The 27,382-nt window shown below is 42.6% G+C and overlaps 1 protein-coding gene across 4 annotated transcripts in view; it reads left to right on the top strand.

Moving 5' to 3' along the window:
• nktr (natural killer cell triggering receptor) overlaps window positions 1-27,382 on the top strand; it is a 236,414-nt gene that overhangs the window by 116,881 nt on the left and 92,151 nt on the right. For all 4 annotated transcript variants that reach the window (XM_080213518.1, XM_080213511.1, XM_080213493.1 and 1 more), the window contains one exon: window positions 2,677-2,757. In XM_080213518.1, coding sequence (XP_080069644.1) covers window positions 2,700-2,757 — 58 coding nt within the window. In that variant the 5' untranslated portion in view covers window positions 2,677-2,699. The remainder of the gene's footprint in view (window positions 1-2,676; window positions 2,758-27,382) is intronic.

Here is a 27,382-nt window from a genome sequence, read left to right as displayed (position 1 = left end):
ATGAAGATACCATCAATTGTTATTGAAATCCATATCGTTTATAAATATCCTGTAGTGAAGAAAATCTGCCATTCCTACCCCACCTGGCCTTCATGAAACTCATGATGATGTGGTTGACTCCAAAATGCCCTCAGAAAAGGCCTATCCACTCTGCTGAAAGTGGCACCCACATCCCACAAAAATATAAATTTTTAAAAGTGCCATCAGTGGTGGAGTAAACCTGGCACAAACATCATCTGTACTGAGAAAGAAAATTCCTTAAAACCAACTTAATTTGGACTCCAAAGATCCAGATCAGAGACATGGAGAACAAGCGCTGTCTTCTTTGTAGAGGGAGATGTCGTATTAAGGAAGCAGGAGGGGTCTGCAGAAGGACTGGACAGGATCGGAGAGTAGGCAAAGAAGTGGCAGATGGAATATAATGTGGAAAAGTGTGAGGTTATGCACTTTGGAAGGAGAAATGGAGGCATAGACTTTTTTCTAACTGGGAAAATGCTTGGGAAATCAGAAGCACAAAGCGACTTTGGAGTCCTCATTTGAGATTCTCTTAAGGTTAACATGCAGGTACAGTCGGCAGTTAGGAAGACAAATGCAATGTTAGCATTCGTGTCGAGAGGGTTAGAGTACAAGTGCAGGGATTACTTCTGAGGCTGTATAAGGTCAGATGCCATTTGAAGTACTGAGAAGTTTTGAACTCCATACCTAAGGAAGGATGTGCTGGGCTTGGGAAGGGTCCAGAGGAGATCCACAAAAATGATCCCTGGAATGAAGAGTTTGTCGTACGAGGAACGGTTGTGGACTTTGGGTCTCGTTGGAGTTTAGAAGGATGAGGAGGATCTTATTGAAACTTACAGGGTAATGCAAGGCCTGGATAGAGTGGGCATGGAGAGGATTTTTCTACTAGTAGGAAAAGCTAGAACCAGAGGGCACAACCTCCGGCTGAAGGGACGATCCTTTAAAACACAGATGAGGAGGAATTTCTTCAGCCAGAGTGGTGAATCTGTGGAACTCTTTGGTGCAGAAGACTGTGGAGGCCAGGTCATTGAGTGTCTTTAAGACAGAGATAAGCTCTTGATTAATAAGAGGATCAGGGCTTATGGGGATGAGAAAAATATCAGCCATGGTTGTATGGTGGAGCAAACTCGATGGGCTGAGTGGCCTAATTCTGCTCCTATATCTTATGATCTTTCCAGCCTTCCAGCTGGGGTAATGGTGTCTACAGTAGGAAGTCTGACAACACCAGGTTAAAGTCCAACCAATTTATTTGATAGTAAACTCAAGCTTTCGGGGTTTGCCCCTTCGTCAGGTGAATGGAGAGTTCTGGCCTCAGACAGAGCATATAACAGCACAGACAGTTTACAGATTACTGATTAGAATGCAAGTCTTTACAACTAACCCGCTACTCAAGTCTTAAAGATGCCGACAATGTGACTGGAAAGAGCATTATGCGTAGGTTAGAGATGTGTATTGTCTTCAGGCAGTACAGTAAGTGAGGTTTTGCAAACCCAGGCAAGTCATGGGGGTTACAGATAGTGGACTTAAACCTGGTGTTGTCAGACTTCTTACTGTGTTTACCCCAGTCCAACGCCGGCATCTCCATGTAATGGCGTCTAGTCATGGACAGTCGTTCCTGTGCACTACATGTAGCAACATTCCAAATCATTTAGTTTTAAAACCTGACCTGCACATTTAGGTACTGAAGAAATCTTTTCTCTCACTTGCTGTCAGTACAAAAGCAGGCTGTGGTGTGTGGGAATTGGTTCTCCCATGATCCCAGGTAGAGTATAAAAATAACTTGTCAACTCGAGTTCAATGCAGCCCAGTCTGCAAGGAGAAGAAATTTTTAAATCTCTTAGGAAGAAGGTTTTAATGGCAACCAGAATTATGGAAATAAAATTCTAAAAATGTAGGTGAGTAATGCCCAGAGGGAGCAGACCACTGTTTTCTTCAGTCGTTAAGAATTGTTCAGCTTATATCTAAGCTTCTGTTTTGAACTATTGTTAGGTTTTCTTTCAGCTTTCAAATCTAATTTCACTTTTGTGCAGATTCCCTAACTGCAGTCAAGATTCAATAGCTGTGACTTTTATTATCATATCCTTTTTGTTTCAATAACAACACACATTTAATAGTATTAATTGTGTATATTTATGTGGATTCATGATAAATGGTGCTGCCTTTTTGGCTTAGTTTCTTTCATCAGTGCTTCTTCACCAGTTTATTACTAGCCTGTTTAATTATAGAATAGCGATTATCTTGAAGTGACTGTTTAATTGGCTGGTGGAGCACTATTTGAAACAGATGAGTTTGCATATATATATATAATGTGTATATATTCCATCGAGCTCTTGCAGAGTTGTGCTTTCTCTCCTCCTCCTTGCTCTCCTCCTCCTCCCCCCCCCCCCCCCCCCCCCCACCCCCAACACCCGCCCTCGTTTGAGCAATTCATTCATGTGCTGCCAGGCATGAGCTTAGGAAGGGATGTGCTGCCTTTCCTGCTTAGAATAGGTTCAGCAAAAAAAAAGTGGGGGTGGTAGGAAAGGGAAGCAGTGAGAGAAAGAGAACAGACGATTACATGGCTTCAGGAGGAGGCCTCATTCTAAAGCAAGGCAGCTTTTGAGCTTCAGCCGGGATCAACACAGCAATCTTGCTAACCTGCTCCTCTTTGTTCTGACCTAGGTGTACACAGAGTGTATACCGTGATGGGGGTGAAGAACCGCCCGCAATGCTACTTTGATGTGGAAATAAACAGGGCTCCAGGTAAGACTCTTTTGTTCCACTTTTATTGTCAGTAGTTTATCTTGATGAATATAGCATTATTCTGTCATTTTTTTAAACAACAGCTCTGAATAATCCTTGTGGTGTTTCTTGTTATGATTCAACTGTGTTGTAAACTGCTTTATAAATATGAAATGTTGATACTTGGACTGAACAGATGAATTAAAAGCTGCATAAAGATGTTTTTCAAACCCACCTCTGCTTCCTCAAAAATCATAGATCAGAGCGTGTTTAGAGTTTAATTGATTCACGTTAACTTTGACAGTCTTGTATACAAATTAACCACTTGTATTCTTGTCTGCTTTAGAGATTGGTAGATACCTTAAATATTCCATCATTGAATAATGGGGCAGGGTGTGGATCCTGATGGCTATCATACTGAATCTGGAGCTGCCAGCTCTCGGCACCTACCCAAGCATGCAGCTTCAGGTGAATACCGGGGTAACTGATGTGCGAGGAAAGGGCTCACTTAAACTGGCCTTCCCTACCTTTCCTCAAAAACTGCAACAGTTCAAAACCGAGCTGTTTTTAGTTTCTGTTGTGTGATTTGAGGCGCAAGACTGCTTTTTCAGTCCTGAATCACTACTTCGTCTGATGACTTAATTATCCAGATGCTCCCCAAGGTGTAGGAAGATGAGCAGAAATACAATTGTGACAAAATTTACATTGTTGTATTGTGCATCATGATTTATGAGCATTTATTGGACAAGGCTGGAGTCAGATGTTTGCTCCTTATTCCAGATGTTCCTGTAGGGGAAAAAAAAGCTACAGGATAAATTTTGCATGGCTGTCTTGTGCTCATGGAGAGCACAGGCGCCACTCTCAGTGCAAATGTTAGATGTGGAAGGTTGACTTTGGATAATCTAACTTTATCAATGCATTATTATTTTTCCCCCTTGCTGCACTTCTCTCCCAGACGCTCCCTGAAAAGTATGGTTACAGCTCCATGTGTGCTAGAAAGCTTCACTCTGCCTTGGCCAATTGGTCACTCATTATGAATAAGCGCAAAGCTCTCAACAGTCAATTCATAGAATCATAGAACCCTACAGTGCAGAAAGAGGCCCTTCGGCCTATTGAGTCTGCACTGAACATAATCCACCCAGGCCCTACCCCCATATCCCTACATATTATACCCACTCATCCCTCTAACTTACACATCCCTGGACACTAAGGGGCAATTTCTTAGTATGGCTAATCAACCTAACCCGCACATCTTTGGTCTGTGGGAGGAAACCCACAAAGACACGAGGAGAACGTGTAAACTCCCCACAGACAGTGACCCGAGCTGGGAATTGAACCCAGGAACCTGGAGCTGTGAAGCAGCAGTGCTAACCACTGTGCTACTGTGCCGCCATGGTGGACGTGTACCTTTGGACAAGTCATGATTTGTCTTTATTCAGCACTTGCTTTCCACAGAGCAGAAATCTTTATAGGTTTTCTTCTTCCTGCTGCCTTTACCCCCACCTTTCTAGGTACAGAAAACTGAGGCTAGTTCATTCAGCACAGGAGAAGGCCATTTGGCCCATTGTGCCTATGCCATCATTTAGAAAGAGCCACTCAAGTAGTCTCTGTCCTTATGTACCTACTGATTTTTGTTTTCCCCTTCAAGTACTTGTCTCTTTCTCTTTGGAAAATTGCTCGTGTTTGCTGCCACTGTCATTTCATGTAGTTCCATCCCAAATCATAATGATTGTAATGTCCTGATGTGGATCAGCTAACTCAGGCTGAAGTTTGAACCCAGGATCTTGTAATTGCTGTGGCTGAGTACTGCACTGGTCAGTGCCTCTCCATCTGCTAAGGCATTGTAGAGCTCAGTGCTGGTAAATTTAGCATTTGGTATTATTTATAGTCTGATACTGGATTTGTTGGACTTCCTCCTTCCAAATTGGAATCTTTAATATCTCCTTATGTGGCTCTGTGCCAAATTTTATTTGGTAATGCTCCTATGAAGTGCTTTTAAGACGTTTTATTACATTGAAGGTGCTATGTTAATGCAAGCTGTTGCTGTGATAAATCTGTTGAGATCCATTCTGTGTTTAGTGAATCATATTGACAATTTGTTCCACTGTGATTTAAAATTTTATATGATCAAATTTATCACTGCCATTTTTAGGTTAAATGGGAAGGAAATTTTAGGTGAGTATTTTTGTTCAAAGTATTCCTTCATTTTACGTGTCGAAAGATTACAAACTTTTTTGAAAATGTTTGTAAAAATGTGAATTTACTCGATCTTGGAAGAGACTGAGGAGCGAAGCTATCCCTCCCTTCCTGCTGGGTTTATCAGGACATCATCCCCAGAGCTGCTGCTGGGAAAAAAATGCAGAGGAGCTGTGAATTTGAACCAGTGATTGTAGCTGTGCCACAAGCTTGAGTTTTGCAGCCCTAGCCAGAATCCTGGTTTTCTGCAGCTTCAGCCTGCTCTTCTCATTCCCTCCCCAGTCCCTCGCCCTACTCCATGTTTCTTGTATAGTAATTTGAGACTCTAAGATCTTTACGGTGTAACAATTTTTTTAATATAACAACATCATAAAATGCCGTAAGTAGACCATTTTGTTATATATAAAATGGGGAATTACTTGAAACAAAGAAACCATTTTGGTCTTTTCTAAGTTCTCCTGCCACTGTTATGGCTTGCTTACCTAAAAGAGTTTAAGTTTTTAAAGTTTATTTATTATTGTCGCAAGTGGGCTTACGTTAATACTGCAATGAAGTTACTGTGAAAATCCCCTAGTCACCATACTCCAGTGCCTGTTCAGGTGCACTGAGGGAGAATTTAGCGCCATTAATACACCTAACCACATTTTTTCAGACTTTGGGAGGAAACCCACGCAGACATGGTGAGAACATGCAGACTCAGCACAGCCAGTGACCCGAGCTAGGAATTGAACCTGGGATCCCAGGGTTGCCTCATCCCATTTGCATTTTAACTTTATAAAAATCAAACTGTTGCAAAGAATTACGGTCACTTTAATCGCCTGCCCATTCCCCTTATGATGGCTGCATAATATAATTGAGAGAGTTTATTTCAGACAGTTGGGGAGATGAATCAATATGATTGGAGACACTGTAAGGGATTAAAACCAGAGTTCTACAGCAAGCTTTGTGTATGTTCGGTTCCCTCATAACTGCCAGATTCAATAACTATTTCCCATTGTCAGTGTCATCAACGGCCACTTTCTGGAGGAAAATGAAACACTGTTTTTGTAGTTAACGTTTCCCTCAACTTGGTTTGAAGGTAACTCTTCAGAGATTTGTCATAGTTCAACCAAAGTCTGTATCTATCAAGATGAGTTATAAATTATTAAAATATACTTTAGCATGAAGAAATTCAGTTGGCACAAAGTGAACAGCTGATAAGATCTTTAAAGTTTCAATCAGTGTTATAGACATGTTTTAGCTCCTCCCCAAAAGACTAGTGAAACGTGGCCATAAAAATATAAATTTTAATGCAAACTTATGAGTTTAAAGTAAGAGGAGCTAATGATGCACATTAAATCAATCCAGCTTTGTTACTAATAGCAACTGGCGAATGGAAAGGTTATAAATTAGCGAACCATGACATTCGCGTCCAATTAAAGAACAAAGAAAATTACAGCACAGGAACAGGTTCTCCAGCCCTCCAAGTCTGCAGTGACTGAATTAAAACCCCCTACCCTTCTGGGGACCATATCCCTCCATTTCCATCCTAAACCCAATGTCAGGAGTGGGATTTGAACCCATACCTCCAGAGGAGACTGCAACCTAACCATAGCACCTTAGACCACTCAGCCATCCTGACTATGGTTGAAGTTGTTGCATTAAGTCAAAGGCTGTGGGTGTTATTGTGACTCCTTGAGGGCTACCATTAACCTTGATGCTTCTGGGGACAAAACCTCAGTTCCACCTTTCTTCAACAATGTTGACTGTATATGGTAGTTTCCAGAGAAGCTGCTTTCCACACCTGGTAAATACAAGTGCCAAATGTCTGTTGTAGCAGCAGCACCCATGTTCCAAAATGTTTTATAGAGGCAGCAGTCCAGGAAATCACCAGGTTAGGGATGATGAAAAACAAAGACAAAACAAGAATCATTAGATGACACCAAGAACAAGTTTTTGAGAGTTTGGAAACACTTTTAAAGAACAAGGCTGCCTTTTGATTTTATCACAGTAGGCTTGCAGGGAAGGGACTCACCATCTGGAGTTTAGAATAAATAGTTAAGAGGAGTACTCATTTTAATATTTATAAAACAAAGCAGCAAAAGTAAAGAGTGAAATGCAGAAATTGAAGGTGAGAAAATTAATCGCTCTCTGATGCAGGGCTTTTTCGTATCCTGCACAGGAAGAATACTGAGCAAATCTGACATCGATACATAGATATGTTTGCTGATAGAATGGCTGATGGTGCGCTTTAGAAAGATTGAAATTGAGCTTCCACCCAGTTTTTCGACTCATTTTGAACAGGTCTAAGTCAGGAACCAGGAGAGGAAGAGGCAATTTAGCCCTTCAAACCTGCTCTGCCATTAATATGATCATGGCTGACCTCGTCTCAGCCTCAGCTCCACTTTCCTCCCCATCCACTATTGCCTTTCAAACCCTTTCTATTAAAAAACTGTCCACCTCCTCCTTAAATTTACTCAATGCCCTAGCATTCACCACGCTTTGAGATAGTGAATTCCACAGACTATGTGGACCAGTTCCCTTTGAGAGAAGTCACCTTTCCTCATCTCAGTTTTATATCCACCACCCGTTATCCTAAAATTACGATCTCTTGTTTGAGATTGCCTGATAAGTGGAGACATCCCCTCCATGTATACTTTGTCAATCGTCTTTGTCAGCTTAAACATATCAGTTAGACCCCCCTCATTCTTCTAAGCTCCGTGAGTATACTTCTAAACTGCTCACTCTCTCTTCATAAGACAAACTGCTCATCTCTGTAATCAACCTAGTGAACCTCCCCTGAATTGCCTGTAATGCCACTACATCCTTTCTGAAATAAGAGGAGCAGTACTGCACACAGTGTTGTAAATGCATTCTTCATTAATGCAGCAACACTTCTCTTCTGGGGACTTTAACTTTACTAATATTGATTGGAATAGCTGTAGCTCTAGCTCATTAGAGGGGTCAGTTTTTGTGCAAAGCGTGCAGGAAGGTTTTTTGACTCTATGTTGATAGGCCAACTAGAGGTGAGGCTATATTGGATTTGGTGCTGGGAAATGAGCCAGACCAGGTGCTAGACTTGGAAGTTGGGGTGCATTTTGGTGATAGTGACCACAATTCGGTTACGTTCACCTTAGTGATGGAAAGGGATAGGCATGAACCTCGGGTCAGTAGTTTTAGCTGGGGGAAGGGTAATTATGACGTTATTAGGAGAGAATTAGGAAACATAGGTTGGACTAGGAGACTACAGGGTCTCGGAACGTCCGAAATGTGGCGTTTTTTCAGGGAGCAGCTACTGCGAGTCCTTGATATGTATGTCCCTGTCAGGCAAGGAGGAATTGGTTGAGCTAGGGAACTGTGGTGCACTAAGAAAGTTGGTTCGCTGGTTAAAAAGAAAAAGGAGGCTTATGTCCGGATGAGACTTGAGGGCTCAGGTAGTGCACTAGAAAGCTTTAGATTGGCTAGGAGGGAGTTAAAGAGTGAGTTAAGAAGGGCTGAAAGAGGACATGAGAAGACTTTGGCTGATAAGATTAAGGAGAATCCTAAGGTGTTCTATAGATATGTTAAGAACAGAAGGTTGGTTAGGGCAAGATTGGGGCCAGTTAGAGACAGCAGTGGGAATTTGTGTGTGGAGCTGGAAGAGATTGGAGAGGCATTGAACCAATATTTCTCTTCGGTGTTCACGCAGGGGGACATAAATGTAGCTGTGGAGAACACTGGGTTACAGGGTTGTAAACTGGACAGCATTGCAGTTCATAAGGAGGATGTGCTAGATATTCTTGAGGGTTTGAAAATAGATAAGTCCCCTGGGCCGGATGGGATTTACCCTAGGATTCTCTGGGAGGCAAGAGAGGCGATTGCAGAGCCTCTGGCTCTGATCTTCAGGTCGTTGTTGGTCACAGGTATAGTGCCAGAAGATTGGAGGATAGCGAATGCTGTCCCATTGTTTAAGAAGGGGAACAGAGACTTCCCCGGGAATTATAGACCGGTGAGTCTCACTTGTGTTGTGGGTAAGGTTTTAGAAAAAATTATTAGGGATAGGATTTATAGTTATTTGGAGAGTAGTGAATTGATTGGAGATAGTCAGCATGGCTTTGTGGCGGGTAGGTCATGCCTTACTAACCTTTATTGAGTTTTTTGAGAAAGTGACCAAAGAGGTGGATGGGGGTAAGGCAGTTGACGTGGTATATATGGACTTTAGTAAGGCGTTTGATAAGGTTCACCATGGAAGGCTTCTGCAGAAATTGCAGATGTATGGGATTGAGGGTGATTTAGGTAATTGGATCAGGAATTGGCTGGCGGATAGGAGACAGAGGGTGGTGGTTGATGGTAAGTATTCGTCATGGAGTTCAGTTACGAGTGGTGTGCCTCAGGGATCTGTTTTGGGGCCACTGCTGTTTGTAATTTTTATAAGTGATCTGGATGAGGGTATAGTTGGGTGGATCAGTAAATTTGCTGATGACACCAAAGTCGGAGGAGTGGTAGATAGTGAGGAAGGATGTCTTAGTTTACAGGGAGACTTGGACAAGTTGCAGAGCTGGGCCGAGAGGTGGTGGATGGAGTTTAATGTGGAAAAGTGTGAGGTAATTCACTTTGGCAGGAATAACAGATGTGTAGAGTATAGGGCTAACGGTAGGACTCTGAATAGTGTGGATGAACAGAGGGATCTAGGTGTATGTGTACATAGATCCCTGAAAGTTGGGAATCAAGTAGATAAGGTTGTTAGGAAGGCATACGGTGTCTTGGCGTTTATTGGTAGGGGGATTGAATTTAGGAGCCGCAGCGTCATGTTGCAACTGTACAAAACTCTGGTGCGTCCGCACTTGGAGTATTGTGTGCAGTTCTGGTCCCCACATTATAGGAAGGATGTGGAGGCATTGGAGAGGGTGCAGAGGAGGTTTACCAGGATGTTGCCTGGTACGGAGGGGAGGTCCTATGAGGAGAGACTGAGGGATTTGGGGTTGTTTTCGTTAGAAAGAAGGCGGCTAAGAGGGGACCTTATTGAAACATATAAGATGATTAGAGGTTTAGATAGGGTGGACAGTGATAGCCTTTTTCCTCGGATGGAGAAAGCTAGCACTAGGGGGCATGGCTTTAAATTAAGGGGTGGTAGTTATAGGACGGATGTCAGGGGTAGGTTCTTTACCCAGAGGGTGGTGAGGGATTGGAATGCCCTGCCTGCTGCAGTTGTAAATGCGCCTAGTTTGGGGGCGTTTAAGAGATCCATGGATAGGTTTATGGATGGAAAGGGTTTGGTTTAGGTAGAGGGTCATTGCTTTTTAACTGGTCGGCGCAACATCGTGGGCCGAAGGGCCTGTTCTGCGCTGTAATGTTCTATGTTCTATTTTTATACCCTGTCCCTTTAGCAATAAATAGCAGGATTCCATTTGCCTTCCTTATAACCTGCTGTATGTGCATACTAATTTTGTGATTTGTGCATGAGGACACTCTCTGAACCAAAACACTCTGAAGTTTCTCTCCACTTCAATAATATGCCTTTGCATTTTTCCTACCAAAATGCACAATCTCACACTTATTCACATTAAACTCCATCTGCCAAACTTTGTCCCATTCACTTGACCTATCCATATCCATTCTTAGGTTTCTTAATTCATTGTCGTAACTTACCATCCCACCCATTTTAATGTAATCTGCAAATGAGACTATGATATCTGCATCTGAGTCAAGGAGCAGATGAGTGGAAAGGAAAATGCATTTAAGTCCAACTTAAAGGAATGATGACCTTCAATGAATTCCCTTATTAAGGGAGCAAACACAACAGAGAGCCTCTGATTAGCTGCTTTTCAAAGGCTCAGGAGGTCCGGCACGTTCATATAGGAGAAAAGGCAATTCATATGTGAGTCTGTGGTAAGTTACGGAGGAGCTCAGCACACAACCACCGAGTCCGTTTACTGGAGGTGCTGCGTGAGTTGTGCGGTCAGTACCTTGTGCTGTTCCAAAGGCATCTTCCCTACAAGTCAGCATTGCAGTACACTTATATAGCTTCATGGAGGCCATTACTGGATGCTTACTCCTGTCACAATGTACTACTGCCTTATATAAAACATCACAGCATAACACCTCCATCTGCTGACCAGACTCTGAGAACTGAGTTTACAGTCATTGCCAGGGAGTGAACCAGCGCCTGTTGAAAAGATCAGTGGTGTTTTAGCAGGTTTGGGAATTGGGCAACCTTGGATTCTGAAGATGGAGAGGTGCATAATTTGATTGGTGGCATATTTGACTCAAGCCTATCTTGGTTCCATCTTAATTGTGCAGAACCTAATCTGAAAAGTTTGCTATTGTTTGTTATAAAGTAGGAACTTTTATTTTAATGAATAGCAAGGTAGCTTGCAATAGGCAATAAGTAACATCACTTATCCTGAGATCAAAGACTTAAAAATTATCCTGATGTGAGCACATTAGTACAGCTGTACAAGGTTAAATAACCAAGTGCACCAACAGCCATTCTAACAGCAACATTTTGAGGAAAGGTGATTTCTCTGAAACTTAAAAATAGGTTGGCACCATGCTGTGTGCTATGTAATGTGTTCTCACAAAATTTTTGTCTGTGCTTTTAACCTATGTCAATGCCCTTGGTAAAACAGCAGACAAAGGAATTTCATATAGTCAAGCGAACGTGTTTGAAATTCCACTGTGTAACATTAGGAGCACCAGTGGTGTCTGTGCCAAATTTGCAACAGTAATTGTGTTTCTTGCTCTCTCTGGTTGGAGTCTTGCAGCATTGAATGGAATCCATTCATATAGATCTGCACAAGATAGAACCCATGACAGTATAAGGGAAGATTTGGGTTGCTAATTTATTGAGTTCATTACAGATCAGTTTGAATATCACAAAATTTAGCTCGTGAGTCATAGTTTAAAGCTAATGTGGTTCTTCCATTCAAATGAAAATTTATTTAGCAGTCACTGGAAGTACATTAACTTCAGATCTTGCATATGTGAAAGAGGGTCAATGTTTCTTCAAAATATGCTGACGTAGTCCCATTTTGTATTTGGCAAAGATCTGCAATTCATCTGTAGAATTTTACAACCTCAGTAAAAGCACTCATTTCTGTGGCAAGAAGCCAATCTGGTAGTTGGTTCTGCAATAAGATTCTTGCTCATAAATCCCAGCAAGTTCTCGATCAGTCAAAGGAAAATTGACAGGTTAGTGAATTATCACTGGGTTGTTAGTAGGGGCTGGATATGCAAAGGCTGTTATGGAGCTGGGGAATGGCCTGCAGATGCATCCTTTCTGTTAGAAAATATTGCATGACATTGAAACCATGTGAGGATGGGTATGAAAGGCAAGAAATATTTCATCGGTTTATGACTTTTTTTTATTGTATTTGCATCTGTCTGATTGAAATAGTGGGAGAGTTACTTTGAACATGAGTGCAAATCTGTTACCATTATCTGACGAAGAGGGAAACATAACCACTGATTGAAACAGATGAACTAAATTACAGCAATTTCTGTTCTGTTTTTCTGGTTTGGGTCTTGAGTGTTTTCAAACAGTGATCAGAAGATCACAATTAAACCAGTTTGTTCAGCAAGTTTGAGGACCTGTATCTGGAGCCAAATTAAGAATTGCAGACATGGAAGTTTACAAATAAATGATGGGAACAGATATGTGATGCTTTCAAGGCAGCCTTCTTAAAATAGTAACCCATTGAAGGGAGAATATCTATCAGTGTGCAGGGAGGGGGGATGACTTCAAATCATCACAAGGCCTTCCGGAAGGGGAGAGTTTGGCACTTGCTGCTGAGATATACTAATTACTGCATTCTCTGATTTATTGAAGGCGTTTGCTGGTAGATCAGTGGAGTTTGAGAACTTAGGAAGAATCACCCCTCTCTTCAGTATGGAGTACTTAGGCCAGTTTAGATATACCTTCAATCACCCCTAATTTGTCCCGTACTACATTTTTGCTTCACATCTGTTTCTCCTCTGAAGGACTTTCAGATGTTCACTGTTAAAGGTGCTTAGGAAATGAATAGCCTCTGCTAGTCAGTCTCCAAGAATTTTCTGGAAGTTTTTGCATGAATTTTTCCTCATTTTCCCTCTGGTGTTTTGAGAACTTCCTTGTGTCCACTGATTACCAACCCTCCTATCAGTGAGGTTTGTCCTTATTTACTCTGTGCAAGAATCCAAGCCCCTCAATTTTGAATAGCTTTATTGAATTGCCACTTGACCTTCTCTGCTGAAAGCAGAGCAATTCCATATTCCTTTAGTACTCCATGCTGTACACTGTCCAAATCTTAACATCCTTCTTAAAATGGTGCCCAGAATTGATCACAGTAATCTAGCTGAGGCTTACCCACTTTATGAAGGTTTAACAGAACTTTGCTTTTGCACTTTGTGGCTCTATTTATAAGGTCAAGAATTTTGTATTTTTTTTAACAGGCTTATCAACTTTATTCATTCCTAAGATGTGGGCTTTGCTCAGCCAGCATTTGATGCCCATCCATTAATTTCCCTTGAAAGGTGGTGGTAAGCCACCTTAGATCATAGAACACTACAGCACAAACAGACCCTTCGGCCCACAAGTTGCGCCGATCATATCCATACCTACCAGGCCTATCTATAACACTCAATCCCATTAAATCCCATGTACTCATCCAGAAGCCTCTTAAAAGACCCCAGCAAGTTCGCCTCTACCACCACCGGCAGCCGATTCCACTCACTCGCCACCCTCCTGAGTGAAAAACCTACCCCTGACATCCCCTCTGTACCTGCTCCCCAGCACCTTAAACCTGTGTCCACTTGTAGCAACCATTTCAGCCCTGGGAAATAGCGGCTAAGAATCCACCCTATCTATACCTCTCAACATCTTATACACCTCTATCAGGTTGCCTCTCAATCTTTGTCTCTCCAGGGAGAAGAGACCTAGCTCCCTTAACCTATCCTCATAAGGCATGCTTCCCAATCCAGGCAACATCCTTGTAAATCTCCTGTGCACCCTTTCAATAGCTTCCACATCCTTCTTGTAGTGAGGCGACCAGAACTGCGCACAGTACTCCAAGTGGGGTCTGACAAGGGTCTTATAAAGTTGCAGCATTACCTCCCGACTCCTAAACTCAATCCCTCGATTAATGAAGGCTAGCACACAATACGTCTTCTTGACCACATCCTCCACCTGCGAGGCCGATTTAAGAGTCCTATGGACCCGGACCCCAAGGTCCTTCTGCTCCTCAACACTGCTAAGAGTCCGACCGTTGATATTGTACTCCTTCATTTAACCTGGACTGGGAGGTATAGAACATAGAACATTACAGCGCAGAACAGGCCCTTCGGCCCACGATGTTGCGCCGACCAGTTACAAAACAATGACCCACTAACCTAAACCAATCCCTTTTCGTCCATAAACCTATCCACGGATCTCTTAAACGCCCCCAAACTAGGCGCATTTACAACTGCAGCAGGCAGGGCATTCCAATCCCTCACCACTCTCTGGGTAAAGAACCTACCCCTGACATCCGTCCTATAACTACCACCCCTTAATTTAAAGCCATGCCCCCTCGTGCTAGATTTCTCCATCAGAGGAAAAAGGCTATTACTATCCACCCTATCTAAACCTCTAATCATCTTATATGTTTCAATAAGATCCCCTCTTAGCCGCCTTCTTTCCAGCGAAAACAACCCCAAATCCCTCAGCCTCTCCTCATAGGACCTCCCCTCCATACCAGGCAACATCCTGGTAAACCTCCTCTGCACCCTCTCCAAAGCCTCCACATCCTTCCTGTAACGTGGGGACCAGAACTGCACACAGTACTCCAAGTGCGGCCGCACCAGAGTTGTGTACAGTTGCAACATGACGCTGCGACTCCTAAATTCAATCCCCCTACCAATAAACGCCAAGACACCGTATGCCTTCTTAACAACCTTATCTACTTGACTCCCAACTTTCAGGGGTCTATGTACACATACACCTAGATCCCCCTGCTCATCCACACTATTCAAAGTCCTCCCGTTAGCCCTATACTCGACACATCTGTTATTCCTACCAAAGTGAATTACTTCACACTTCTCCGCATTAAACTCCATCCGCCACCTCTCGGCCCAGCTCTGCAACCTGTCTAAGTCTTCCTGCAAACTATGACACCCTTCATCACTATCTACCACACCTCCGACTTTGGTGTCATCAGCAAATTTACTAATCCACCCAACTATACCCTCATCCAGATCATTAATAAAAATTACAAACAGCAGTGGCCCCAAAACAGATCCCTGAGGCACACCACTCGTAACCTTATGAAGTTAGGTTGAGGGAGCTGGGACTCTTTTCCCTGGAGAGACGAAGGTTGAGAGGCGACCTGATAGAAGTTTATAAAATGTTGAGTGGAATAGATAAGGTGGATTCTCAGAGGCTATTTCCCCGAGTTGAAATGGTCGCTACGAGAGGACACAGATTGAAGGTGCGGGGAGGCAAGTACAGAAGTGATGTTAGGGGTAAGTTTTTCACTCAGAGGGTGGTGAGTGAATGGAATCGGCTGCCGTCAGTGGTGGTGGAGGCGAACTCGCTGGGGTCTTTTAAAAGGCTTCTGGATGAGTATATGGGATTTAATGGGATTGGGGGTTATAGATAGGCCTATAGATTGGTAGGTGTTGATGTGATCGGTGTAACTTGTGGGCTGAAGGGCCTGTTTGTGCTGTAGTGTTCTATGTTCATCCCATTGGACCTGCCAAAATGGACCACTACACATTTATCCACGTTGAAGTCCATCTGCCACTTCTCCACCCAGTTTTGCATCCTATCTATGTCTCGCTACAACTTCTGACATCCCTCCAGACTATCCACAACACCACCAACCTTCATGTCCTCAGCAAACTTACCAACCCATCCTTCAACTTCCTCGTTCATGAAAATGACAAACAGCAAGGATCCCTGGGGCACTCCACTGGTGACCGACCTCCATGCAGAAAAAGACCCATCCACAATCACTCTGTCTTCTGCAGGCAAGCCAGTTCTGGATCCAGTAGTACCTTCTCGAACTACTGTAGGCTATCTGGTGTAGGTACACCCACTGCTGTTGGGAAGAAAGTTTCAGTATCTCTCTCAAGCCTTCAGCCAATTCCATTCCTCCTATGTGACATCAAGATATGGCTGGAGGCACTGAATGCTGCAAAGGTAATGGGCCTTGACAACATTCCAGCAGTAGTACTGATGACTTGTCCTCCAGAACTAAGCATGCCCTAAACCAAGCTGTTCCAATAGGGCTGCAATACTGGTTATAGCAGCATTAACATGTGAGTGTTAGCCCTATAAGAGTAGTTTGAAGAATATGTTAGAATTACAGGGCCCTTTTAAAAATGACAAGTCTTGCCTCAGGGTGAATTGAGAGCTGGAGATACTTATTGAACCTTGAGCTTAGGAGCTGGGTTTTTCCCCAGTAGGGAACTGTTTCAGGACAGGAAGAGGATCCAAAGGGCAGAAGCCAACGCTTGTGTCAGAGATATTTGAATCATCGACAGCCGCAGGTGAGGTGACTGAAGATTGGAGGGTAGCAAATGTTGTGTCTTTGTCTAAGAAGGGCTGCAGGGAAAAGCCTGGGAACTCCAAACTGGTGAGCCTAATGTCTTTAATGGGTAAGTTGTTAGGTATTCAAAGAGACAGGACTACAGACATTTAGAGAGGCAAGTCCTAGTTAAAGTCTGTCAGCATGGCTTTGTGAATGGAAAATGAATTGAACTGCTATTTTTCATTGGTCTTCACTACAGAAGCTAATGTAACTCAAGGAAAGGAGAGAAAAAGTGAGACACTCCAGGCCAGTCCTTCAGCATCAGTCGCTGAAAGTAAGCGGCAGGTACAGCAGACAGTAAAGAAGGCAAATGGTATGTTAGCCTTCACAGCAAAAGAACTTGAATATAGGAATAGGAATGTTCTACTGCAGTTGGACAGCACAGTGGTTAGCACTGCTGCCTCAGCGCCAGGGACCCAGGTTTGATTCCAGTCTTGGGTGACCGTGTGAAGTTTGCACATTCTCCCCGTGTCTGTACGGATTTCTTCCAAGTGCTGTGGTTTTCTCCCACACTCCAGAGGTGTGCGGGTTAGGTTGATTGGTGCTAAATCACAACTTAGTGTCAGGGGGACTAGCAGGGTAAATACTTGGAGTTACATGGATAGTGTCTGGATGGGATTGTGGTCAGTGCAGGCTTGATGGGCTCAGTGGCTTCCTTCTGTACTGTAGGGATTCTATGAATTGTATAGGGTGTTGGTGAGGCCACATCTGGAGTATTGTGTGCAGTGTTGGTGTCCTTATCTGAGGAAGGATATCCTTGCTATAGAGGGAGTACAGTGAAGGTTTACCAGGCAGATTCCAGGGATGGCAGATCCGTCATATGAGGATAGACTGAGTCGGTTAGGTGTTAGTTCGAGTTTAGAATAGTGAGAGGGGATCTCATAGAAACTTATAAAATGCTAACAGGATTAGACAGGATAGATTCAGAAAGAATGTTCCTGATGTTGGGGCAGTCTAGAACTAGGGATCATTATTTGAGAGTAAGGGGTAAGCTTTTAGAATTAAGAACATAAGAACTAGGAGCATGAGTAGGCCATCTGGCCCCTTGAGCCTGCTCCCCCATTCAATAAGATCATGGCTGGTCTTTTTGTGGACTTGGTTCCACTTAACTGCCCACTCACCATAACCCTTAATTCCTTTACTGTTCAAAAATTTATCTATCCTTCCCTTAAAAACATTCAATGAGGTAGCCTCAACTGCTTTGCTGGGCATGGAATTCCACAGATTCACAACCCTTTGTGTAAAGAAGTTTCCCCTCAACTCAGTCCTAAATCTGTTTCTCCTTATTTTGAGGCTATGCCCTCTAGTTCTAGTTTCACCCGCCAGTGGAAACAACTTCACTGCTTCTATCTAATCTATTCCCTTCATAATCTTATATGTTTCTATAAGATCTTCCCTCGTTCTTCTGAATTCCAATGAGTATAACCCCAGTCTACTTAGTCTCTTCTCATAAGCCAACCCTCTCAACTCCGGAATCAACCTAGTGAATCTCCTCTGCACCCCCTCCAGTGCCAGTATATCCTTTCTCAAGGAGACCAAAACTGTACCCAGTACATTAGGTATGGCCTCACCTAGCACCTTGTATAGCTGCAACATAACCTCGCTGTTTTTAAACTCCATCCCTCTAGCAATAAAGGACAAATTTCCATTTGCTGCCTTAAGTACCTGCTGCACCTGCAAACCAACCCTTTGTGATTCCTGCACAGACACCCAGGTCCCTCTGCCCAGCAGCATGCTGTAATTTTTTACCATTTAAATAGTAGTCCATTTTGCTGTTATTCCACCAAAATGGATGGCTTCACATCTGCCAGTCTCTCACCCATTCTCTTAGATTATCTATATCCCTTTGAAGACTTTCAGCGTCCTCTGCACACTTTGCTCTTCCACCATCTTGGTGTCATTTGACACACTACACTTGGTCCCCAACTCCAAATCATCTATGTAAATCGTAAACAATTGTAGTCCCAACACTAATCCCTGAGGCACACCACTAGTCACTTATCGCCAACCAGAAAAACAACCATTTACCCCCACTCTTTGCTTTCTGTTAGTTAACCAATCCTCTGTCCATGCTAATACATTACCCATAACACTGTGTACCTTTATCTTATGCAGCAGTCTTTGGTGCAGTACCTTATCAAATGCCTTCTGGAAATCCAGATACACCACATCCACAGGTTCCCCACTGTCCACTGCACATGTTCTCAAAGAATTAGTCAGACATGACCTGCCCTTCATGAACCCATGCTGCGTCTTACCGATGGGACAATTTATATCCAGATGTCTCATTGTTTCTTCCTTGATAACCTCTGTAGTGGGTAAAATGCTTGAATCTAAGCTAACCGGCCTACAGTTACCTGCCTATAATTGAGAAGATAAATTTTCTCACGGAGGGTGGCGAATGTGTGGAATTCAGTACCACAGAATGTAGTTGAGGGTGATTTCAAGAAGAAATTTGGAAACAACTCTTGGGGCTAAAGGTGTCAATGGATATGGGGGAAAGGTAGGATCAGCCATGATATAATGAATGTTGGAGCAGGCTCAAAGAGCCTCTAATTTTCTGTGTTATTGATCTCTGTCATAGGGGAAATGTTGGTAGCTATTATTAAAGACATTATAGCAGGACACTTGGAAAAGTTGAAAACAGTTAAGTAGAGTCAACATGGTTTTGTGAAAGGAAAATCACGTTTAACGAAATTTATTTCAAGAAATGTTTGTGCTGTAGTGTTCTATTGAAGTTCCTTGAGGAAGTAACATGCAGTGGCTATGGGGAACTGATGGATGTACTGTGTAAGGATTTCAGTAGAGCTATTGATCAGGTTCCGCATCTTGGTTATTGCTGAAAATAAAAGCTCATGACGTGGGGGTAACATAGTAACACAAGGAAGATTAACCAACTAACAGGAAAGAGTTGGCATAAATGGGTTAATTTCTGCTGTGCAACAGGAATCATGTTTTTTTTTTACAAAGTGTGTAACTGATTTAGATGTGGGGACAGAAAGTATGGTACTAAATTTGCTGATGATGCGCTGGTAGGTGGGAAAGTAAATTGTGAAGAAGCTGTAAGGCCGCTTCAAAGGGATATAGATAGGTTAAATGAGTGGAGAAAGAGCTGGCAAATTGATTACAATGTGGCAAAATGTGAAATTGTCCATTTTGGCAGGAAGAATAAGAAATGCATGCCATCTGAAATGGAGAGAGATTGCAGAGCACCAAGATGCAGAGGGATTTGAGTGACTTAGTGCATGACTCGCAGAAGCTTAGTATGCAAATATTATTGTTTATTGCGAGATGATTGGTTACAAAAGTAGGGAGGTTATGTTTCAGTTATTCGGGATTTTGGTGAGACCAAATCCCGAGTACTTTGTAACGTTTTGGTCTCTATTTAAGGAAGAACATAAATGTGTTGGAAGCAGTTCAGAGAGGTTTACTCAACTAATACCTGGAATGGGGTTGGGGGGACGGTGGGTGGTGGTGGTGCTTGCCTTAATGAGGAAACATCGGTCAGACTGGTTTGTATCTGTCAGAGTTTACAAGAGTAAGAAGCAATTTGATTGAAACATCCTGAGGAGTCTTGACAGGGTGGGTATGGAGAGGATGTTTCCTCTTGTGGTCGGATCTAGAACTAGGGTCACTGTTTAAATACAAGGGCTACTCATTTGGGACAGAAATGAGGTTTTTTGAGGGCGGTGAGTCTTTGGAACTCTTCCTGAAAAGGCTGTAGAAGCAGAATCTTAATTTTTAAGGCAGAGCTGGCTAGATTTTTGATAAGCAAGGAGCTGAATAGTTATCAGGAGTAGGTGCAAATGTGGAGTTGAGGTTGAACCAGATCAGCCATGACCTTATTCAGTGGTGGAACAGGCTTGAGGGGCCGAGTGGCCTTGGTAGTATGTTCGTATGTGGCAGTTTCAAGATGAGCACTTCTGTATATTGAATTAATATAAAGCAGCGACTGCTCTGATGAGAGACTAAAGGATTCCTTTCTAGTGTCTTTACAAACTCAGGTGAGTAACAAAACACAATTGGAAACTGACCAAGGGTGCCTCGTTTCTAATGAAGATGGAATTATCCAATAAAAGCATCAGTGGACTCTGCAGAGGGGAGGAGAGAGAAGACAAATTACAATAATGACATTTTAATGAACTTTGCAGCAACGATATAAAACCCCAATTGAGTCCTAACAAGATTAAATCCTGTGTGTAATCCATTCTTAAAATGGTAAATCAAAGGCGGTCTCATTTCATATCTGTGCGTCTTGTTACAGTATATCTTTTCTTTTAAAGGCAGCATGTGGCAGGGAGATTTGAAAGCACACCGTTCTAGCATTTAACTAATGAGGTTCCCTGCAGGTAGAAGCTGTCTTGTTGAATGATGAAGCATAGTTTCTTGCAAAATTAGTTGCAGGAATTTTGTAAATGTACGTTTAACATCAGCATAATCAATTTGTGCAGAAACTATTTTACATTTTTGTATTTGCCGGGCTGTCATTGGTGCTTTTGTCAATTAGCATCTGAGCTCTTGTCTGTGAATTTTACATTTTCAGGAATTTGAAAAATCTCATCTGCCAAAGGTTTTATTTGCCTTGGTTATAAAGTAGTGAATCATTTTAGAAAAATTGCATAGCAATGAAATATTTTGGGTAGGTGATATTTAGCATTTATTAATATTTAGCAGCACCATGGTTGTCCAGTACATGTCTAATTGAGACAGATTGGTGAAAGTAGATTAAGGCGGCAAGATGCATCACAGTTTTAGCTGTTTATTTGTGATTTCCATCAGTGAAAACCTGGATAATAATGCAATATTAAGAGTTTGAAGGGCTATGTTTTCAAAAGTTGGGTTTTCAATATGATTGGATGTGTCCACAGGACTGGTGCACTGTACAAATTTCGGAACTACTAGTAAGCGATAACTGCTAGAGAAAAGAGCACAAAAAATAAAAGCATTTGAGTGTCAAAATGAATGCACTTTCACAGTCCCATTTGTCCAAGTTCATGAGGTTAAAAAAACCCACAACCAAACTGGACCTCTTCCAAAAATCAAAAGAGAACTCTACCAACACAAGAAGGTTGTGAACCAGGAGGAACTTGAGATACAGGGTGTTGTCTACACTACTCTGATGAAACTTCATCCGAGTTCAGATAATGATTACACAACCTGATCTAGCAACTGGATACAAGCGGAGTGCGGGGAAGATATTCTGCTGTTAGTGGATGTCAAGCAACATCCTGGTGATTAGGCAGCTCCTTGAACCCTTCAGGAGACACAGCTAGTAGTTGAGTAGGCATAGCTATAAATTACATTTAACAAATTCTGCAATGGTGCCTTGTGCTCACCCATTATAGTGGAATAAGTTTATTAGACTGGACTGCAGCATTGATTTCAAACTTTTAAGTGTGGTGAGCGCCTTGAACCCTATTGATGTGCGCACTTCCAGCGAACTAACATAAGAGACGATCTCAGCTACCCAATAGCAACCAATACAGTTATTGTAGATGTTTTAAGAACTAATATACAGAAACAGTAATAGTATGTCAACACAGAAGAAGTGAAATATGCTGAGACAAACTGGACTCATAGTCATAGGGACTTTCTGTGACCTATTCAAAGGTGCCGAGGGTCCAGAACCTCAACTTTGGACTAGTCAGTGGAGTATAGCAACCCTGAGGGAAAAGGACAGTGGTGTCCTTCTGATGTCCTGGCCAATATTTATTCCTCAACCAACATTAGCTGTTTTATTGTACATTATATTACAAATTGTTATATGTCTCTCAATATGTAAATGACCATGAAATGGCTTTGGGATAGCTTGAGGCAATGAAAATCTCTCTGTAAAAGTATATTTCATTTTTATATAATTTGTACCATTTTATGGGTGGTTTGTGTTTGCTGCTAATCCCTGCAATGCTCTCTCCAAAACATTTTATGTAGCCACTGGAGAACAGAAGATAAACATGCCCTTACATCGGTCTGTAGAAATCAATAAATATTGCATTCTCAGTGCTTTGGAACAGACGCTGAAAGGTAATCTCCTTCCTTCAGCTGTAATAAAATGAATGTGCAGATTGCTACACCGGCAAGCCCATTAGCTCCAGTAATAATCAAAAAAAAACTTTGCAGGGGCATTTTGATGAGTGTACTTCATTTGTTAAATATCATTCACTCACCTAAAGTTCCATTTTGTGCATGGTTGAAGGAACAAAAGAGATACCAAATCATTTTATGGCATCGTTACATGTATATTTCAAGTTTGCACGTGTTGAAGTGCCAGCACAGCCTGTCTAAGTGACCAGCGGTAGTCCAAGCAAATATTGAGCCACCCTGTTTACCTGAGGTAGAATGATGCACTGAAGTCCCAGAATGTGTAGGTTAGAAGGATTAGTGGAGTTAATAGGTGCAGTTACAGGGATGGAGCCTGGGTGGGATTGTTGTCTGTGTAGACTCAATGGACTGAATGGCCTCCTGCACTGCAGGATTCTATCGATGATATAGTAGTTAATGCTCACTATCACTGCCTCGGCAATGATCTGGTGGAACTGAGTACCCACACATTATGAAACCCAACTGATTTTCGTCCCACAAGAAACACACATAAATTGATTCTCCAATTTCATTCCTGTTTTAAGTCATTTCTAGCATAGAATGACACAAAACTGTCTTGTGTCAAAAATTGCTCATTGTGAACAGTTGGCGTGTTGGAGACGTTTTGTTATGAGGAGCTACATGAGTGCAAATATTTTGTATATTGAAGATTCCATGCTTTATGTCTTTGGTGAAAGAACTTCTATATTCAATCAGATTTCATAATAGGAGACAACTGCCACTTAAACCAATCAGAAACCAGCGTGCCTTTGATCAATCAGGTCCGAGGACCATTTCTGGTACTTAACTGACCTCAATCTACTAAAGAATATTTCTGTGAAAGCGGAGTTATCTCTGTTTTCCTCCAGAAAGAAACTTTGTCATATAAAAGGCAGATAAATAATCCAAGAATTTTCACAATCTCTCCTTTCCTGCCAAGAGACAGCATCAGATATCAACCATGTTCTTCAGATCTTGCTTTAACTCTTGTTCAACATTCCGTGACTGCAGTCTAAAGGGCAAATGTACAGCTGTCTAAAAGCCAAGCACACACTGACTCCCATCTCTCCTGCCTTTTGACCCTCATCACTGCTTTCTCCTCTCACTTGTACTCTGAGTGTCTTTTCTCTTCGTTGCGTTCTTCCTGGAAAAAAAGACAGGATTTTAATTTGATTTTTTTATTGTCACATACGTTTATACAATGAAGAGTATTGTTTCCTGCATGCTATGCAGACAAAGCATACCGTTCATAGGGAAGGAAGGGAGAGTGTGCAGAATGTAGTGTTACAATCATAGCTAGTATGTAGAGAAAGATCAACTTAATGCAAAGTAGTTCCACCCAAAAGTCTGGCAGCAGGAAGAAGGTATTCTTGAGTCGGTTGGTACATGTCCTCAGATTTTTGTATCTTTTTCCTGACGGACGGTGGAAGAGAAAATGTCAGGGGTGCGTGGGGTCCTTGATTTTCTGAGGCAGCAGGAAGTATAGACACAATCAGTGGATGAGAGGCTGGTTTGAGTGATGGACTGGATTTCGTTCACAACTTCACAGTTTATTGCAGTCTTGGATAGAGTAGGAGCCATACCAAGCTGTGATACAATCAGAAAGAATGTTTTCTATGGCGTATCTGTCAAAGTTGGTGAGTCGTAGCTGACATGCCAAATTTTCTTAGTCTTCTGAGAAAGTAGAGGCATTGGTGGGCCTTCTTAACTATAGTGTCGGCATGGGGGGACCAGGACAGATTGTTGGTCTGGACATCTAAAAACTTCAAGCTTTTGACGATTTCTACTTCGTCCCCATCGATGTAGACAGGGGCATGCCCTCCACTACACTTCCTGAAGTTGATGGCAGTCTCCTTTGTTTTGTTAACGTTGAGGGAGAGATTATTTTTGTTGCACCTATTCACCAGATTCTCTATCTCTACTGTACTGTATTTTGCCATTGTTTGAGATCTGATCCACAATGGTGGTGTCCTCAGCAAACTTGAAAATTGAGGTGGAGAAAAATTTGGCCGCACAATCATAGGTGTATAAGAAATATAGTAGGGGCTGAGGACACAACCTTGCGGAGTACCGGTGTTGAGGATGATCATGGAGGAGATGGTGTTGCCTGTCCTTAATGACTGCGGCCTGTGGGTTAGGAAATTCGGGATCCAATCACAGAGGGAGGAGCTAGACTCGTTTTGTCTGAGAGACTCATCATCTGCTGCCACTAAACAACTGAGCAGCCACTTACCCTTCCTGGTCCTATGTTACTTTGTAAACCATCACCCTTAAAAACCACTTTTCCTGCATCCTCAGAAGCTACTCCCCATCTCCAAACTCCATTTCCTTTTCAACGTCTTTGAACATGTTATCTTCTCCTGAATCAATGCCCATCTTTTGTATAACTTCAAGTTTGAATCTCTCAATTGGCTTTTCCTCCATCGCAGTCAGGCATTTTAAAAAATGAATAATAAAACCAAAAACTAAGGTCAGTCAGCTTAACATCAGCGATGGGGCATGGAGGACGATTGATAAGTTGAGAAAATTAATTGACATTTAGACTGATGTATTTGTTAAAGGCAAAACATGTTTGGTTAAACTGATCCAAGTTATCTCTTGAAGTAATGGAGGTATTTGAGGGTGGTTGGTATGATGTGCATCTGGACCTTCAAAAGGTATTGACAGAAACACTACATAATTGACTGGCTAGCAAAATGACACCTCAGGATTAAAGGGGCAGTGGCAGCATGGATACAAAATTAGCCAAGAGACAAAGCAGAGAGAGGCAGTGAACAATTACTTCTAGACTGGAGGCAGGTGTTCCAGTGAATATCAGTACCACTGCTATCGATGTACGTTAATGACCTGGACTTGGATATATGTAGTAAAGAAAGAAGATAGTCACAGGCTTCAGGGGGCCATATAGGCACCAACAGGCTGGACATGTATCTGTTGGCGTCTACATGATAGATGAAATTGCACAGAAGCGTGAAGTGAAAAGTTTTGGAAGGATCTAGATAGGCTGGGCGAATGGGCCAGGAAATGGCAAATGGAATTTAGTGTTGGCAAGTGTGAGGTGGTCCACTTTGGTAGGAATAATGGTAGGAAGGATTATTACTTACGAGGCGAAAAACTGCAGCAGGCGACGGTGCAGAGGGACCTCGGGGTCCTTGTGCATGAGTCGCAAAAACCCAGCTTGCAGGTGCAGCAGGTGGTCAGGAAGGCAAATGGGATGCTGGCCTTCATAGCAACGGGGATTGAATATAAAAGTAGGGAGGTCTTGCTGCGGCTGTATAGGGCATTGGTGAGGCCGCAGCTGGAGTACTGTGTGCAGTTTTGGGCGCCGTACTTACGCAAGGATATTTTGGCCTTGGAGGAAGTGCAGAGGAGGCTTACTAGGCTGATGCCGGAGTTGAGGGGGTTGAGCTATGAGGAGAGGCTGAATAAATTAGGCTTGTACTCGTTAGAGTTTAGAAGAATGAGGGGAGATCTCATTGAGACGTATAAGATGATGAATGGGATGGATAGGATAGAGGTGGAGAGACTCTTCCTGCTCAGAAAGGATAGTAGGACTAGGGGGCACAGCCTCAAGATAAAGGGGGGGCGGTTTAGAACGGAGTTGAGGAGGAACTTCTTCACTCAAAGGGTGGTGAATCTCTGGAATTCTCTGCCCGTTGAAGTGGTGGAGGCTACCTTGCTAAATATTTTTAAGACGCGGGTTGATGGGTTTTTGATAAGAGAGGGGATTAAGGGTTATGGGGAGAGGGCGGGAATGTGGAACTGAGCCACGACAGATCAGCCATGATCTTATTGAATGGCGGGGCAGGCTCAAAGGGCTAGTTGGCCTACTCCTGCTCCTTTTTCTTATGTTTATGATGAGGCAATATAAACTAATTTCAAAGGGGAAATGGGGACAGAGACCTGGAGACTGTATAAACTAATCCTTAAAGATGGCAGGACAAGTTGGGCAGTCTTAAGATTTTGATGAATAAATGAGTGTTTGAAAAGTCTGTAACCACAGAACACAGAACTAAAATGATTGTTAATAGAACCTGATACAATGGGAAAAGAGCAGCGAGTGGGACTAGTTGGATAACTCTACCAAGAGCAGATACAGTGAGCCAAATGTTTCTGTGAGCATCAGTGACTTTGATCATGGTGATGTCACTAGTCTAGTAACCCCAAAGCCCAGGCTAATGGTCTGTGGACAGGGGTTTAAATCCCACTGTGGCAGCTGGTGGAATTTAAATTTGATTAACAAAATCTAGAATTGAAAACTAGTCTCTAATGATGACCATGAAACCGCCATTAACTGTTGTAAAAGCCCAACTTTAGGGAAGGAAATCTGCTATCCTGGTTTGGTTTGGTTTGGTCTACAGGTGACTCCAAACCCACAAGAATCTGGTTGACTCTTGCTGGGCCATTTCAAAGGGCGATTAAGTTACACAATTCAAGAGTAATTAGGGATGGGCAACAAATGCTGGTCTTGCCAGTAATACCCATGTTTCATGAAAGAATTTCAAAGAAATCATAGGCAGAGCATCATTACCATAGACTTGTGTTCCCATTCCCACATCATTATATCAAGAAATGCCCTTAAGCTTCCCTCTCAACCACTTGTTCTGCTGTCGTTAGTAACATCATTCATAGGCATCAAGTCAGGTCAGCTCAGAGTCCCTGCAGTGTCTGTGTTGCCAAACTGCTTGTCCATGATCCAGTCCTGGATAAGCTCCAAATATTTCCATCATATTGTCCTATTTGACCACAAACTGACCAGCCAGAGACACGTGTTCCTTCAAAGAACAGTACAGCACAGGAAAAAGGCCCTTCGGCCCTCCAAGCCTGTGCCGTTCATTGGTCCAACTAGACCATTCGTTTGTTTC

This window comes from Carcharhinus amblyrhynchos, chromosome 2 (assembly GCF_965287045.1).
Source record: "Carcharhinus amblyrhynchos chromosome 2, sCarAmb.v2.hapA, whole genome shotgun sequence".
Classification (NCBI taxonomy): Eukaryota; Metazoa; Chordata; class Chondrichthyes; order Carcharhiniformes; family Carcharhinidae; genus Carcharhinus; species Carcharhinus amblyrhynchos.
Note: the sequence above shows the minus strand (reverse complement) of the source record. Positions and strands in the feature narration are given on the sequence as shown.